Genomic DNA, 16,683 nt, shown 5'->3' on the forward strand with positions numbered 1-16,683 from the left:
TTTGGACTTTAGACACCATACATTTCTGAAATTCTATGGACAGTGCACTGCACTACACTGCCTGTACTTCTCCATTGACACGGTTGATTACCTGTGAGTGTCGGACTATTGTCACTCTGCCTGTATATTCTATGCCTGCACTGGCTGACATGATGTGGAAATGCTGGTGTTGGACTGGGGTAAACACAGTAAGAAGCCTCACAACACCAGTTAAAGTCCAAATAAACTGCTTGGGCTTTAATCTGGTGTTGTGAGACTTCTTACCGCACGGACTAGTAGGCAATGAATCCAGAGAGTTCAAAGGATCTGGACTTGGAAAATTTGCCCAAAATCCATCCCAAAGAGAGTCAATGCAGAGTTGGTCTTAATCCTGACATTCCTATCTAATAAGAAGGTTAGGGTTCAAGGTACAAATCCAGATTTGAACAATTAATTCAGGCTGACACTCCCTGTGTAACACTGAGGAAGTGCTGCATTGTCTGAGGTGATGAGATTTTAGATAAAATGTTAAATTGAGACTCCTCCAGCTAGCAAAAATCCTGCTGTATAGAAGACCGCATTGCACAATTTCAAAGTGGAACAGAAGGGGTTTGTCACAACCAACATCAGTCAAACAAATGATCCGATCATTATGAAGTTGCTGATTGTGTGGAATCTTGCTACTGTGATTCCTACACTCCAGAGTACTTTGGGATACCTGAGGTTATTAAAAATGCTATCGAAATGCAAGGCTTTTTTCTCTCCTTTCAGAATATGAGAATGTTTTGTGCTTTTTGTTCCTCTTCCCTTCAATACCCCATGGAAGTTATCACAGATACGTGTAACATTTTCACCTCGCGCTGCTTCCTGAGAAAAGTAGTATTTGACCGATATGTTTGTTTGAACCCTATTTCAGAGGAATTATTTTGAAGTGAAAAATTATGAAATTCAACACTTCCAACCCAGAGCCATGTTCTGCAGAAAACATATTGAGCTGTTAACAGTTTGAGGAGCTTTATTGAGTGTCACAGAAGCAAGATAGGGTTGTTATATTAACGTGTGATAGAGGTGGTATATTGGTACCATTATCTGAAATAAGCCTGTGTGATAACATTAGATGAGTTCAGTGGAAGAGCTTGGGAAATAATGAACTGGAGTCATTTGGGTCTGTTCTGTGCACCATAATTTTCAGATGACGATTCCGAGGAGCCTCTGGAAGGACTGAGCTATCGGCAGCAGGAGACTCACCTGTGCCACCAGATGAAAATGGCAACCGTTGCTTCATCCCATGATTCCTCTCATTGGCAAGAAGAAGGCACTTACACTCAACAGGATGAGGGCTCCCATCCCGCACACTGCTCCAGTCACAGTGAGTATATCCAGCAGCAGGTTACGAACAGCTGAATAGCTCGTACACCAACCGTGGTTCTGGCTGCTGGAGACACACAGTATTGGCTGCCAAAGGGAGGTAGCATGAACAAAGTCAAACCTAGCCACTCCATGCCAAACCTCTCCAATCTCCACTGCACCTCACGTCAGTAATGGTAATCAGTAGCTCTCAGATGGTTTACCAAATTGAAAGGGCACAGAGTAAGTTCATTAGTGTAAGAATGCTTGTATTAAGCTTATATTTAAGACGTAACCAGAAGAGTTACATGGGGACACACTTGCTGGACCCTGAGTTTCAATCTGTCTTCCAGCACAGACCTGTTATCCTCTATATAACGGTCCTATGTTGAGATAAGACATACTAAACAGTGAATGAATCTTCTTCAACTAACTGTTGCAGTATTTTCAGGTCCTTAGTAATATGTTCTATGTGTAGTTATATCAGTGATACAACCTATTAATCTATTTAGCAAGCAACTGATGAATGAGTGTAGAGAGCATTGGAACTGTTGCAATAAAGTGATTCATATCCAGTATTTTAGCAGCACGGATACTTATGAATTCTGTGTGCCTACGCAAAAGCAGGGGGACACCTCTTCCCCCCCTGTCTGCCTTCCCCTTGCCAGCTTCAACAGCTCATCATTTTCCTTGGTAACTAGAGTGAGGAGAGTGATTGGATACACCGTAGCTCAGTATTCTATTTTGCCTGACTTGATTCTACTTCTCATGAACGGACTTCAGCTGTTTTTCATTTCCTCTGCTGATAGTTGGTCAAAAGTTTAAGATTTTGAAATTTCTGGATACTTTGATTTGGCTTATGAGCTTTCAATGCAGGCTTGTGTAATATCATTTACTGTAGCATATTCCTACAGAGCATCACATGGTTGATCGTTCAACCCCCAATCTTTCAGCCTTCAGCTCTCTCATAGTGAAGAAAATTCTGGAGTCTGAGGGTAGCTGTGTTAGTCAGTCAACTTATCACCTTCAGTCACTGGGACATTGGTGCACCTCTTGGTGACCCATGTGACTGGTGAACAATCCAACCTATTTCACAACAAGGTTGATGTGATGTATCCAAGATGATCTAATATGGTTACGTATCAAAGTGAATCCAGTTCAGCTTTGAATTCATGATATCCCTCTTCTGGACATGCTTGCTTGAAAGTCTGAGCTACTTGGTCCTCAACTCTGAATCATCTATGCAAATTGTAAACAATTGCAGTCCCAATACTGATCCCTGAGGCACACCACTAATCATTGATCGCCAACCAGAAAAGCACCCATTATCACCACGCTTTGCCGTCTGTTAGTTAACCAACCCTCTATCCATGGTAATACATTACCCATAACTCCACACATCTTTATTGATGTAGCAGTTTTTTGTGCAGCACCTTGTCAAATGCCTTTTGGAAATCCAGATACACCATATCCACCGGTTTCCCATTGGCCACCGCACTTGTAATGTTCTTAAAGTTAAACATTAACCTGCTGTTCATGAACCCATCTTCTAAGTGGGACAATTTCTATCCAGATGTCTCATTATTTCTTACTTAAAGATAAATTCCAGCATTTTCCCTACTACAGAAGTTAAGCTAACCAGTCTATAGTTACCTGCCTTTTGTCTCCCTTTTATAAATAATAGCATCACATTTGCTGTTGTCCGATCTGCGGGAACCACTACCACCACACCGTGCCTACCACCACCACACACACACACACACACACACACACACACACACACACCCCCCCCCCCCCCCCCCAACCGGGTAAATTTTGGTACATTACCATGAGTGCATTTGCTGTTTCCCCGCCAACTCTTTTAGTATCTAATTGCCCTTGAATTGAGTGCCTTGCTAGGCCATTTCAGAAGTATTGAAGAATCAACCACATTCTTGCCAACATATAGAAAGTGTTCAACATTCCACAGTCCTTCTTTCAACATACATCTTTGATTAACTATGTTTTAAGTTTAAGTATTAGTGTCAGAACTAGGCTTACTTTAACACTGCAGTGAAGTTAGTGTGACAATCCCCGAGAGCATTGACCAGCGTTTTGTTTTGGCAACGTTCAACATCAGAGCAGATTTCCTGCATGCAGAAGGAAGGAGATTGAGAGTGACTTGTATATCCAATGCAGAGTTGACAACAAACTTTCGATCTTGTAAATCTATGGAGATCTGTTTAGTTTTAGCATGGAGGCAACTGAGGTTATAGAGTTTTCCATCTCAATAGTATTTAATACTGACACTAGGTAGCAGTTGTTCTTTGAGGTGAATAGCTACTGACCAATGATGCAAATTGTGAATGGTACAGGGACTGTAACGTAGCCTTGTTTGATCTTGGCCTGCGTTTTGCAGCATCTGTTTCACATATCCCAATCAACGCAATTGCAGTCATTCCATCATGAGGCAATTGCAGGATTGCAATGAAATGTCACGGGCCAAATCTCTGGAACACAATCCGTAGAGTCCTGTGATTTAGTGAGTCCAATTCTATGGTCAGATCAATGAATGTAATGAGTTTTTGGGAATTCCTTTTCCTCCCAAGTCTTTGATCTGAACAGTGAAATGTCCAGTAGGTGCCAGTACTTTGATCTAGGGTGCCTCTACATGGTGCCGTGTATCTCCTCCTGGCAGAAGAGGGTGTTTATTATCATGAGGCCATGCTGAGCCATGGCTTTTCCCACTCTGTTTTTCCCAATGGTTCAGATATTGAAGTCACAGTCAACACTGGCATTAAAATTGCTCGGAAGAATTTTTTTTACTTTTGGAATGGCAATGAGGATTTTTCAAGCTCAGAATAGAACTTCTCCTTAAAATCTCATCTGAGTCCAGGGTCAGGGCAGAAGGACCAGATGCCTGTGCCAAACAGGTTATGGCTGAGTTTTGGCATGTGGGATTAGAAGCAGGAATAGGCCATGTGGCCCTCTGAGCCTGCTGTGCTATTTGATAAGATCATGACTGCCCTCCCTGTGGCCTCCACTCCACTTTGCTGTTTGTCTCCGTCTACTACCTCACTCCCTACCACACACACGCGAATACACACACACACACACACGCACGCCGCCGCCGCCCCCCCCCCCCCCCCCCCCCGGCTCCCTTGTCTATCGCAAATTAGCATTGAATAAATTCAGCGACATTCAATAAGAATTCCACAGAATCACAGTGCTCTGAGAGAAAATAAATTCTCCTTTTTTTTTAGGGAATTTATTCCCCCTCGCTCTAGTCACCCTCTTTAGAGGAAACATCTGCCCAGTATCCACCCTGTGCAGAGTTTGATGTCAATTTTCACTGATTCTTTTGAATGTTATTTGTTACTGTTCATGCCATCATACCTAATCAAACCACCTAACATATTCAAAATAACATAGTCCCAATGTCATTGTTGTTTTCAGTTTGAGAGCTCCAGTGTGTTGTGCCTAAGATCATTTCTGACTGCTGCCTAAGCACAAAACTAAAGCAACGTACTGGTGTGACCTCATCGAATAACATTTACCTGATCCAGCATTTCCCTGTTACTGCCATGCACATATCGACATACCCCAGTCCAACGCCAGCATCTCCACATCGATTTTATAGGGAACGGCATTCCCTGTGGATTTTATAGGGAACGGCAATCCCTGTGGATTTTATAGGGAACGGCAATCCCTGTGGATTTTATAGGGAACGGCAATCCCTGTGGATTTTATAGGGAACGGCATTCCCTGTGGGTTTTATAGGGAACGGCATTCCCTGTGGGTTTTATAGGGAACGGCATTCCCTGTGGATTTTATAGGGAACGGCAATCCCTGTGGGTTTTATAGGGAACAGCAATCCCTATGGATTTTATAGGGAACAGCAATCTCTGTGGGTTTTATAGGGAACGGCAATCCCGGTGGATTTTATAGGGAACGGCAGTCCTGGTGGATTTTATAGGGAACGGCAGTCCCGGTGGATTTTATAGGGAACGGCAGTCCCGGTGGATTTTATAGGGAATGGCAGTCCCGGTGGATTTTATAGGGAACGGCAGTCCCGGTGGATTTTATAGGGAACGGCAGTCCCGGTGGATTTTATAGGGAATGGCAGTCCCGGTGGATTTTATAGGGAACAGCAATCCCGGTGGATTTTATAGGGACAGTAAGAAGTCTCAACACCAGGTTAAAGTCCAACAGCTTGTGCTACCAAATAAATCTGTTGGACTTTAACCTGGTGTTGTGAGACTTCTTACCCTATAATGACTGCAGAGATTGCTATTAAATGGCCATTTTTTGCACCTTGGGGACTCTATACTCTGTTTCCTGTGATTCTCTAATATACACAGGGACAATGGTTCTGTGCAATATACACTAGGGCTGTGATTCTCTATAATATACACAGGGGGCTGTGATTCTCTATAATATACACAGGGGCTGCCACATTACTGTTCCCTATAAAACCCGCAGGGATTGCTGTTCACTATAAAACCCACAGGGATTGCTGTTCAATATAAAACTCACAGGGAATGCTGTTCCCTATAAAACTCACAGGGAATGCTGTTCCCTATAAAACCCACAGGGATTGCTGTTCAATATAAAACTCACAGGGAATGCTGTTCCCTATAAAACCCACAGGGATTGCTGTTCAATATAAAACTCACAGGGAATGCTGTTCCCTATAAAACCCACAGGGATTGCTGTTCCCTATAAAACCCACAGGGATTGCTGTTCAATATAAAACTCACAGGGAATGCTGTTCCCTATAAAACCCACAGGGATTGCTGTTCCCTATAAAACCCACAGGGATTGCTGTTCAATATAAAACTCACAGGGAATGCTGTTCCCTATAAAACCCACAGGGATTGCTGTTCCCTATAAAACCCACAGGGATTGCTGTTCAATATAAAACTCATAGGGAATGCTGTTCCCTATAAAACCCACAGGGATTGCTGTACCCTATAAAACCCACAGGGATTGCTGTACCCTATAAAACTCATAGGGAATGCTGTTCCCTATAAAACCTACAGGGATTGCTGTTCAATATAAAACCCACAGGGAATGCCGTTCCCTATAAAACCCACAGGGAATGCCGTTCCCTATAAAACCCACAGGGATTGCTGTTCCCTATAAAACCCACAGGGATTGCTGTTCAATATAAAACTCACAGGGATTGCTGTACCGTATAAAACCCACAGGGAATGCCGTTCCCTATAAAACCCACAGGGATTGCTGTTCCCTATAAAACCCACAGGGATTGCTGTTCCCTATAAAACCCACAGGGATTGCTGTTCCCTATAAAACCCACAGGGATTGCTGTTCAATATAAAACTCATAGGGAATGCTGTTCCCTATAAAACCCACAGGGATTGCTGTTCAATATAAAACCCACAGGGATTGCTGTTCCCTATAAAACCCACAGGGATTGCTGTACCCTATAAAACCCACAGGGATTGCTGTACCCTATAAAACCCACAGGGAATGCCGTTCCCTATAAAACCCACAGGGATTGCTGTTCCCTATAAAACCCACAGGGATTGCTGTTCAATATAAAACTCACAGGGAATGCTGTACCCTATAAAACCCACAGGGATTGCTGTTCCCTATAACACCCACAGGGATCGCTGTTCCCTATAAAACCCACAGGGATCGCTGTTCCCTATAAAACCCACAGGGATCGCTGTTCCCTATAAAACCAGAAAGAAGTCTGACAACACCAGGTTTAAGTCCAACCAATTTATTTGATAGTAAACTCGCAAGCTTTCGGAGTTTGTCCCTTCATCAGGTGAATGGAGAGTTCTGGCCTCAGACAGAGCATATAACAGCACAGAGAGTTTACAGATTGCTGATTAGAATGTGAATCTTTACACCTAACCTGCTGTTCAAGTCATAAAGTGGCCGACAATGTGAGTGGAAGGAGCATTAAGCACAGGTTGTCTCACATTGATGGCCACTTTAAGACTTGAATAGCAGGTTAGGCGTAAAGATTCGCATTCTAATCAGTAATCTGTAAACTGTCTGTGCTTTATATGCTTTGTCTGAGGCCAGAAAGAACTCTTCATTCACCTGACAAAGAGGGGAACCTCGAAAGCTTGTGAGTTTACTATCAAATAAATGGGTTGGACTTAAACCTGGTGTTGTCAGACTTCTTACTGTGTTTACCCCAGTCCAACGCAGGCATCTCCACATCATCCCTATAAAACCCACAGGGATTGCTGTTCCCTATAAAACCCATAGGGAAGGTTCCACACAGCTGACGAAGGAACACCGTTTCCGAAAGCTTGTGGGATTACTATCAAATCAACTGGTTGGACTTAAACCTGGTGTTGTCAGACTTCTTACTGTGTTTATCCCAGTCCAACACCAGCATTTCCACATCATCCCTATAATATCCACAGGGATTGCTGTTCCCTATAATACCCATGATGTGGAGATGCTGGCATTGGTCTGGGATAAGCACAGTAAAAAGTCTCTCAACACCAGATTAAAGTCCAATAGGTTTATTTGGCAGCACAAGCTTTTGGAGTGCCGCTCCTTCATCAAGTAAGTGGGAGTTCTGTTCACAGTATTCTGGTCGCGCATGTCAACATACCCCAGTCCAATGCCGGCATCTGCACATTGATTTTATAGGGAACAGCATTCCCTGTGGATTTTATAGGGAACAGCAATCCCTGTGGATTGTATAGGGAACAGCAATCCCTGTGGATTGTATAGGGAACAGCAATCCCTGTGGGTTTTATAGGGAACAGCAATCCCTGTAGGTTTTATAGGGAACAGCAATCCCTGTGGATTTTATAGATAACAGCATTCCCTGTGGGTTTTATAGATAACAGCATTCCCTGTGGGTTTTATAGATAACAGCAATCCCTGTGGGTTTTATAGGGAACAGCAATCCCTGTGGATTTTATAGGGAACAGCATTCCCTGTGGGTTTTATAGGGAATGGCAATCCCTGTGGGTTTTATAGGGAACGGCATTCCCTGTGGGTTTTATAGGGAACGGCATTCCCTGTGGGTTTTATAGGGAACGGCATTCCCTGTGGATTTTATAGGGAACAGCAATCCCTGTGGATTTTATAGGGAACGGCATTCCCTGTGGGTTTTATAGGGAACGGCATTCCCTGTGGGTTTTATAGGGAACGGCATTCCCTTTGGGTTTTATAGGGAACAGCAATCCCTGTGGGTTTTATAGGGAACAGCAATCCCTGTGGGTTTTATAGGGAACAGCAAGCCCTGTGGATGTTACTGGGATGGCAAGATGTCCCACAACACCAGATTAAAGTCCAACAGGTTTAGTTGGCAGCACAAGCTTTAGGAGTCTCGCTCCTTCATCAAGCGAGTCTGATGAGTCACCTGATGAAGGAACAAGACTCCGAAAGCTTGTGCTGCCAAATAAACCTGTTAGACTTTAACCTGGTGTTGTGAGACTTCTTACCCTATAATGACTGCAGAGATTGCTATTAAATGGCCATTTTCTGCACCTTGGGGACTCTATACTCTGTTTCCTGTGATTCTCTAATATACACAGGGACAATGGTTCTGTGCAATATACACTAGGGCTGTGAATCTCTATAACATACACGGGGGCTGTGATTCTTAGAATATAGAAATCTTAGAAACCCTACAGTACAGAGAGAGGCCATTCGGCCCACCAAGTCTGCACCAACCACAATCTCACCCAGGCCCTACCCCCATTTTTACCCGCTAATCCCTCTAACCTACACATCTCAGGACACTAAGGAGCAATTTTAGCATGGCCAATCAACCTAACCCTCACATCTTTGGACTGTGGGAGGAAACTGGAGTACCCAGAGGAAACCCACGCAGACACGAGAAGAATGTGCAAACTCCACACCAACAGTGACCCAAGCAGGGAATCAAACCCAGGTCCCTGGAGCTGTGAAGCAGCAGAGCTAACCACTGTGCCACCATGCCGCCTGTAAATTCTCTATGATATACACAGGGGGCTGTGATTCTCTATAATATACACAGGGGGCTGTGATTCTCTATAATATACACAGGGGGCTGTTATTCTCTATAATATACACAGGGGGCTGTGATTCTGTACAATATACACAGGGGGCTGTGATTCTCTATACTATACACAGGGGGCTGTGATTCTCTATACTATACACAGGGGGCTGTGATTCTCTAATATACACGGGGCAGTGATTCTCTATAATATACACAGGGGGCTGTGATTCTCTATAATATACACAGGGGGCTGTGATTCTCTATAATATATACGGGGGCTGTGATTCTCTATAATATACACAGGGGGCTGTGATTCTCTATAATATATGCGGGGGCTGTGATTCTCTATAATATACACAGGGGGCTGTGATTCTCTATAATATACACAGGGGGCTGTGATTCTCTATAATATATACGGGGGCTGTGATTCTCTATAATATACACAGGGGACTGTTATTCTCTATAATATACACAGAGGGCTGTGATTCTCTATAATATACACAGGGGACTTTTATTCTCTATAATATACACAGGGGACTGTTATTCTCTATAATATACACAGGGGGCTGTGATTCTCTATAATATACACAGGGGGCTGTGATTCTGTACAATATACACAGGGGGCTGTGATTCTCTATACTATACACAGGGGGCTGTGATTCTCTATACTATACACAGGGGGCTGTGATTCTCTAATATACACGGGGCAGTGATTCTCTATAATATACACAGGGGGCTGTGATTCTCTATAATATACACAGGGGGCTGTGATTCTCTATAATATATACGGGGGCTGTGATTCTCTATAATATACACAGGGGACTGTTATTCTCTATAATATACACAGGGGACTGTTATTCTCTAAAATATACACAGAGGGCTGTGATTCTCTATAATATACACAGGGGACTGTTATTCTCTATAATATACACAGAGGGCTGTGATTCTCTATAATATACACAGGGGACTGTTATTCTCTATAATATACACAGAGGGCTGTGATTCTCTATAATATACACAGGGGACTGTTATTCTCTATAATATACACAGAGGGCTGTGATTCTCTATAATATACACAGGGGGCTGTGATTCTCTATAATATACACAGGGGGCTGTGATTCTCTATAATATACACAGGGGGCTGTGATTCTCTATAATATACACAGGGGGCTGTGATTCTCTATAATATACACAGGGCGCAGTGATTCTCTATAATATACACAGGGGCAGTGATTATAATATACACAGGGGGCTGTGATTCTCTATAATATACACAGGACGCAGTGATTCTCTGTGATTGGCTAGAACTGAATGAATCATGTATATACACAGAAGTTGCTTTATCCACTAACTTGCACCAGATTGTTATCTAAGTGCAGAGGAGGCATTGGTCTTCTTTGAAAGCAAAATTGATCACAGACTATTGAGTTATAAGACACAGCAACGAAGCAAGAGGGGAGTGGAAGATGCAAATCTATAAACAATATTTATAGATAGAAAAGTTGCTTCTAAACATTGAAAGCATGCAGACATATACTTCCCTTTGTGAAGCTTGTTGTGAATTTTTGAATGCTGCATAATATATGTTGATAAATACAACACAGAGCTTATTAATTTGGCTGGTGTGATTTGAGCATGATTCATTTTAAAAACAGTTGTACACTATGCCCGCTGTAATGCATGTTACTGAGTTGATTGGTATGTTTTTTCCCATAGCTTCCAGTTCCATTAATGAACCCTCTACCACTTCAACATCCCAGTCCTGTAAGGGGGATGGCAGTCGCATCAAATCACGGGTCCCCCCAAACATGCCAAAGCTTTTCATCCCATCGTCTGTGGCAAAGTTTCCACCAGAAATAACCGTTACACCACCGACCCCAACCTTACTGTCACCAAAAGGTAGCGTGTCCGAGGAAACCAAACAAAAGCTGAAGGTAAGGAATCATTCCTGACTGTTCCCCATCCCCAGTGTATATTTGTGCAATAATTTAGCTTTGTGAGCCATGGGAGTGTGCGCTCATGGGTGGGTGCGCGGCCTGGGGGAGTGTGCACCCATGGGTGGGTGTGCGGCCTGGGGGAGTATGCGCCCATGGGTGGGTGTGTGGCCTGGGGGAGTATGTGCCCATGGGTGGGTGTGCGGCCTGGGGGAGTGTGCGCCCATGGGTGGGTGTGCGGCCTGGGGGAGTATGTGCCCATGGGTGGGTGAGCAGCCTGGGGGAGTATGCGCCCATGGGTGGGCGCGCGGCCTGAGGGAGTGTGCACCCATGGGTGGGTGCGCGGCCTGGGGGAGTGTGCGCCCATGGGTGGGTGCGCGGCCTGGGGGAGTGTGCGCCCATGGGTGGGTGCGCGGCCTGGGGGAGTGTGCGCCCATGGGTGGGTGTGCGGCCTGGGGAAGCGTGCGCCCCATACGCTTGTGGCTGTGTTTGTGTGCACATGGGTACACATATTTTGGAAGATTGCGATCAGCTATTCAAAAACCTACCAAGATTACCAGCAACATTGACCATGTGGACAGTGGTTAAAATATGGTGCCCACTATCTAGAAAGATTAAAGGAAGATCTAATGGAGGTGTTTAAAATTATGGAGGGGGGTATGATAATTGTAAATCAGGAGAAGATGGTTTCCTCTGCTTGGTGTGTCAGTGACTAGATGTTAATATTAGAACAATACTTAAAGAACAAAGACAGCAGTTCAGTGTTGAAGAGGATTACTTATGGAATCATGGGGCTGAATGGCCTCCTTATCACAGAATCATAGAAATCACAGAAATCTTACAGTGCAGAAAGAGGGCCTTTGGCCCATCGAGTCTGCATCAACTACAATCTCACCCAGGCCCTACCCCATATCCCTACATATTTACCTACTAATCCCTCTAAACCTACGCATCTCAGGATGCTAAGGGGCAATTTTTAGCATAGCCAGTCAGCCTAACCCACACATCTTTGGACTATGGGAGGAAACCAGAGCACACGGAGGAAACCCACACAGACACGATATAGGATGTGGAAGGAAACTGCAGGAGATGGGCACATTAAAATGTGGACCTTGTTCAAGGAACAGCTACTGCGTGTCTTTGATAACTGTGTACCTGTCGGGCAGGGAGGAAGTGGTCGAACTGGGGAACCATGGTTTACTAAAGAAGTTGAATCACTTGTGAAGAGGAAGAAGGAGACTTATGTCAAGATGAGATATGAAGTCTCAGGGCGTTTGAGAGTTATAAGTTAGCCAGGAAAAGCCTAAAGAGAGAGCTAAGAAGAACCCGGAGAGGACAAGAGAAGTCTTTGGCAGGTAGGATCAAGGAAAACCCTAAAGCTTTCTCTAAGTATGACAGGAGTAAAAGAAAGACAAGGGTAAGATTAGGGCCAGTCAAGGACAGTAGTGGGAACTTGTGCGTGGAGTCCAAAGAGATAGGAGATGCACTAAATGAATATTTCCTGTCAGTATTCAGACAGGAAAATGAAAGTATAGTCGAGGAGAATACTGAGGTACAGGCTATTAGACTAGTGGGGATTGAGGTTCATAAGGAGGAGGTGTTAGCAATTCTGGAAAGTATGAAAATAGGTAAGTCCCCTGGGACGGATGGGATTTATCCTAGGGTTCCCTGGGAGGCTAGGGAGGAGATTGCAGAGCCTTTGGCTTTGATCTTTTTAGGTCATCATTGTCTACAGGAATAGTAAAAAGTCTGACAACACCAGGTTTAAGTCCAACCGATTTATTTGATAGTAAACTCACTAGCTTTCGAGGTTAAGCTCTTCTTCAGGTGAATGGAGAGCTCTGGCCTCAGACAGAGCAAATAAAGCACTGACAGTTTACAGAGTAAACTGAAGAAGAGCTTAACCTCGAAAGCTTGTGAGTTTACTATCAAATAAATCGGTTGGACTTAAACCTGGTGTTGTCAGACTTTTTAACTGTGTTTACCCCAGTCAATGCTGGCATATCCACATCCTGACTACAGGAATAGTACCAGAAGACCAGCAGATAGCAAATGTTGTCCCCTTGTTTAAGAAGGGGAGTAGAGACATCCCTGGTAATTATAGACCAGTGAGCTTTACATCTGTTGTGGGCAAAGTTTTGGAAAAGATTATAAGAGATAAGATGTATAATCATCTAGAAAGGAATAATTTGATTAGGGATAGTCAGCACGGTTTTGTGAAGGGTAGCTCGTGCTTCACAAACCTTTTTGAGTTCTTTGAGGAGGTGACCAAAGAGATGGATGAGGGTAAAGCAGTTGTTATGGTGTACATGGATTTCAGTAAAGTGTTTGATAACGTTCCCATGGTAAGCTATTGCAGAAGATAAGGATGCACGGGATTGAGGGTGATTTAGCGGTTTGGATCAGGAATTGGCTAGCTGTAAGAAGACATAGGGTGGTGGTTGATAGGAAATGTTCATCCTGGAGTTCAGTTACTAGTGGTGTACAGCAAGGATCTGTTTTGGGCCATTGCTGTTTGTCATTTTTATAAATGACCTGGATGAGGGTGTAGAAGGAGGGTTAGTAAATTTGCAGATGACACTAAAGTCGGTGAAGTTGCGGACAGTGCGGATGGATGTTGCAGGTTACAGAGGGACATAGATAAGCTGCAGAGGTGGCAAATGGAGTTTTATGTGGAAAAGTGTGAGCTGATTCACTTTGGAAGGAGTAACAGGAATACAGAGTACTGGGCTAATGGTAAGTTACCTGGTAGTGTGGATGAGCAGAGAGATCTCGGGGTACATGTGCATAGATCCCTGAAAGTTGGCACCCAGGTTGATAGGGTTGTTAAGTAGCTGTACGGTGTGTTAGCTTTTATTGGTAGAGGGATTGAATTTAGGAGCCATGAGGTCATGTTGCAGCTGTACAAAACTCTGGTGCGGCCACACTTGGAGTATTGCATACAGTTCTGGTCGCCGCATTACAGGAAGTAAGTGGAAGTATTGGAAAGGGTGCAGAGGAGATTTACAGGGATGTTGCCTGGTATGGTGGAAAGGCTGAGGGACTTGAGGCTGTTTTTGTTAGAGAGAAGAAGGTTAAGAGGCGACTTAGTAGAAGCATATAAGATGATCACAGGATTAGATAGGGTGGACAATGAGAGCCTTTTTCCTCGGATGGAGATGGCTAACACGAGGGGACGTAGCTTTAAATTGAGGAGTGATAAATGTAGGACAGATGTCAGAGGCAGGTTCTTTACTCAGACTAGTAACAGTGTGGAACGCCCTGCCTGCATCAGTAGTGGATTCACCAATTTTAAGGGCATTTAAATGGTCATTGAATAAACATATGGATGATATTGGAATAGCGTAGGTTAGATGGGCTTTAGATTGGTTTCACAGGTTGGCGCAACATCGAGTGCTGAAGGGCCTGTACTGCGCTGGAATGTTCTATGTTCTATGACACGAGGAGAATGTGCAGACTCCGCACAGACAGTGACCCAAGCCAGGAATCAAACCCACATCCTGGGATCCTGGAAGCAGCAATGCTAACTAATGTGCTACCGTGCCGTCCCATTGAAACCATTCTATGACCGACTATGAGATGCCCATGTCACAGTCGGTTGGAAAAATAAAGAACATTTGGTACGGGCTGTGTCAGAAAGTGTGTGTAATCCACCAGAATGGGAAGCCCATTTTATGGAGCATCAGTAGCAGAGACCTGCAGTCCTTTCTCCGAGTCAAGTAGCAAAAACATTTAATTACTTAGGAAAGATTGGATAGTGAAATGGGTTAGACACTGGCTTTTTACCTTGGAGGTCTCTAAGTTCAAACCCTGCTCAGACTGAAGGGCTGTTTGCATATCTCTCAAAACCAAACTGTTAAGGTTACTAATGATCATAAATAGCCTCATGTTGCTATTTTATGACTTCTACAAGTAGCTTAATGGAGTTGTTAGTCTTTAATGTTTTGTTTTTTCCATTTTCTGATCAGAGATTAATGATTGATACATTGATATATATATCATGTAGCTAAATACAGTAAAGCGTTAATCTGTCAAGTGAGATATGTAAGAGTGGCACTGCTGCCTCGCAGCGCCAGGGACCCAATTCCAGACTTGAGTGACTGTGTGAAATTTGCACATTCTCCCCGTGTCTGCATGCTCCTGGTGCTCTGGTTTCTCCTACACTAAGCAGAATCTCAATACCAGGTTAAAGTCCAACAGATTTATTTGGTAACACAAGCTTTCGGAGCACTACCCCTTCTATCTTTCAGTAAAAGTTGTGTTCACAAACAGGGCACGTAGAGACACAAAACAATACACAAAATAATGGCTGGAATGCGAGTCTTTACAGGTAATCAAGTCTTAAAGGTACAGACAATGTGAGTGGAAAGAGGGTTAAGCACAGGTTAAAGAGATGTGTATTGTCTCCAGACAGGACAGTTAGTGAGATTTTGCAAGTCCAGGCAAGTCGTGGGGGTTACAGATAGTGTGACATGAACCCAAGATCCCAATTGAGACCATCCTCAAGTGTGCAGAACTTGTTCCTTTTAAGACTTGATTACGTGTAAAGACTCACACTCCAACCATTACCTTGTAAATTGGGTTTGTGTCCACATATGCCCTGTTTGTGAACAGAACTCCCACTGACTTGATGAAGGGACAGTGCTGCCAAATAAACTTGTTGGATTTAACCTGGTGTTGTGAGACTTATTACTGTGCTTACCCCAGTCCAACACCGGCATCTCCACATCATTCCTCCCACACTCCAAAAATGTGCAGTTTAGGTGGATTGGCCATGCTAAATTGCCTCTTAGTATCCAAAGACGTGTAGGTTAGGCAGATCTGCCATGGTAAACGTGCAGGGTTGTGGAGATAGGATGGGGGGATTTTTGTGGATAAAATGCTCTTTCAGAGAGAGTCAGTGTGGACTCGATGGGCTGAATAGCTTCTTCACGCTCTAGGGATTGTGTGTGACTAAAACAAATCAGGCTTCACAGATTTGATTTTTGTCAATAACTCCAAGGTCAAGTTTGGGCAAACAGTTTAAAGCTAGTGGGAACATTTTACGTTTCAGTATTTTATTTACTGCAGGAATTCCATTGGTATTCACCCTGAAAACCAGAATGTCCCAGCTGAGACTCTGACTGGATTTAGAGAGCAATATAATACAAGCTTGTGGAGTCCAGTTCCTGGTGGTACAGGCACTTGTGCTAATCTGCTACCAATTGGGACTAAATTGGCAATTTCATGCGGAGCAAAGAGTAGATTATTAAACCAATACAGGGACAGTTTTTATCTGTGTTTGTATAAAAAGTGGGATTTACCCAGGCAATGTATATAATAGTGGAATTTTGTTATGAGTGAAAGCAAACAGGTGACACCCTTCACTCTGTGGTGAGTGTTTGCAGTTAAACTAATTAACGTTTTAAAATCTCCTTCATTTATTTGTGAGGATCATTTAGCCCATGTATAACTAGTCCT

At 43.7% G+C, this 16,683-nt stretch overlaps 1 protein-coding gene across 2 annotated transcripts in view; it reads left to right on the forward strand.

Moving 5' to 3' along the window:
* Positions 1 to 16,683, forward strand: part of cabin1 (calcineurin binding protein 1) — a 464,629-nt gene that overhangs the window by 440,325 nt on the left and 7,621 nt on the right. For both annotated transcript variants that reach the window (XM_080208567.1, XM_080208568.1), the window contains exons 34-35: positions 1,172 to 1,348; positions 11,006 to 11,223. In XM_080208567.1, coding sequence (XP_080064693.1) covers positions 1,172 to 1,348; positions 11,006 to 11,223 — 395 coding nt within the window. The remainder of the gene's footprint in view (positions 1 to 1,171; positions 1,349 to 11,005; positions 11,224 to 16,683) is intronic.

The sequence above is a fragment of the Carcharhinus amblyrhynchos genome, chromosome 20, assembly GCF_965287045.1.
Source record: "Carcharhinus amblyrhynchos chromosome 20, sCarAmb.v2.hapA, whole genome shotgun sequence".
Taxonomy (NCBI): Eukaryota; Metazoa; Chordata; class Chondrichthyes; order Carcharhiniformes; family Carcharhinidae; genus Carcharhinus; species Carcharhinus amblyrhynchos.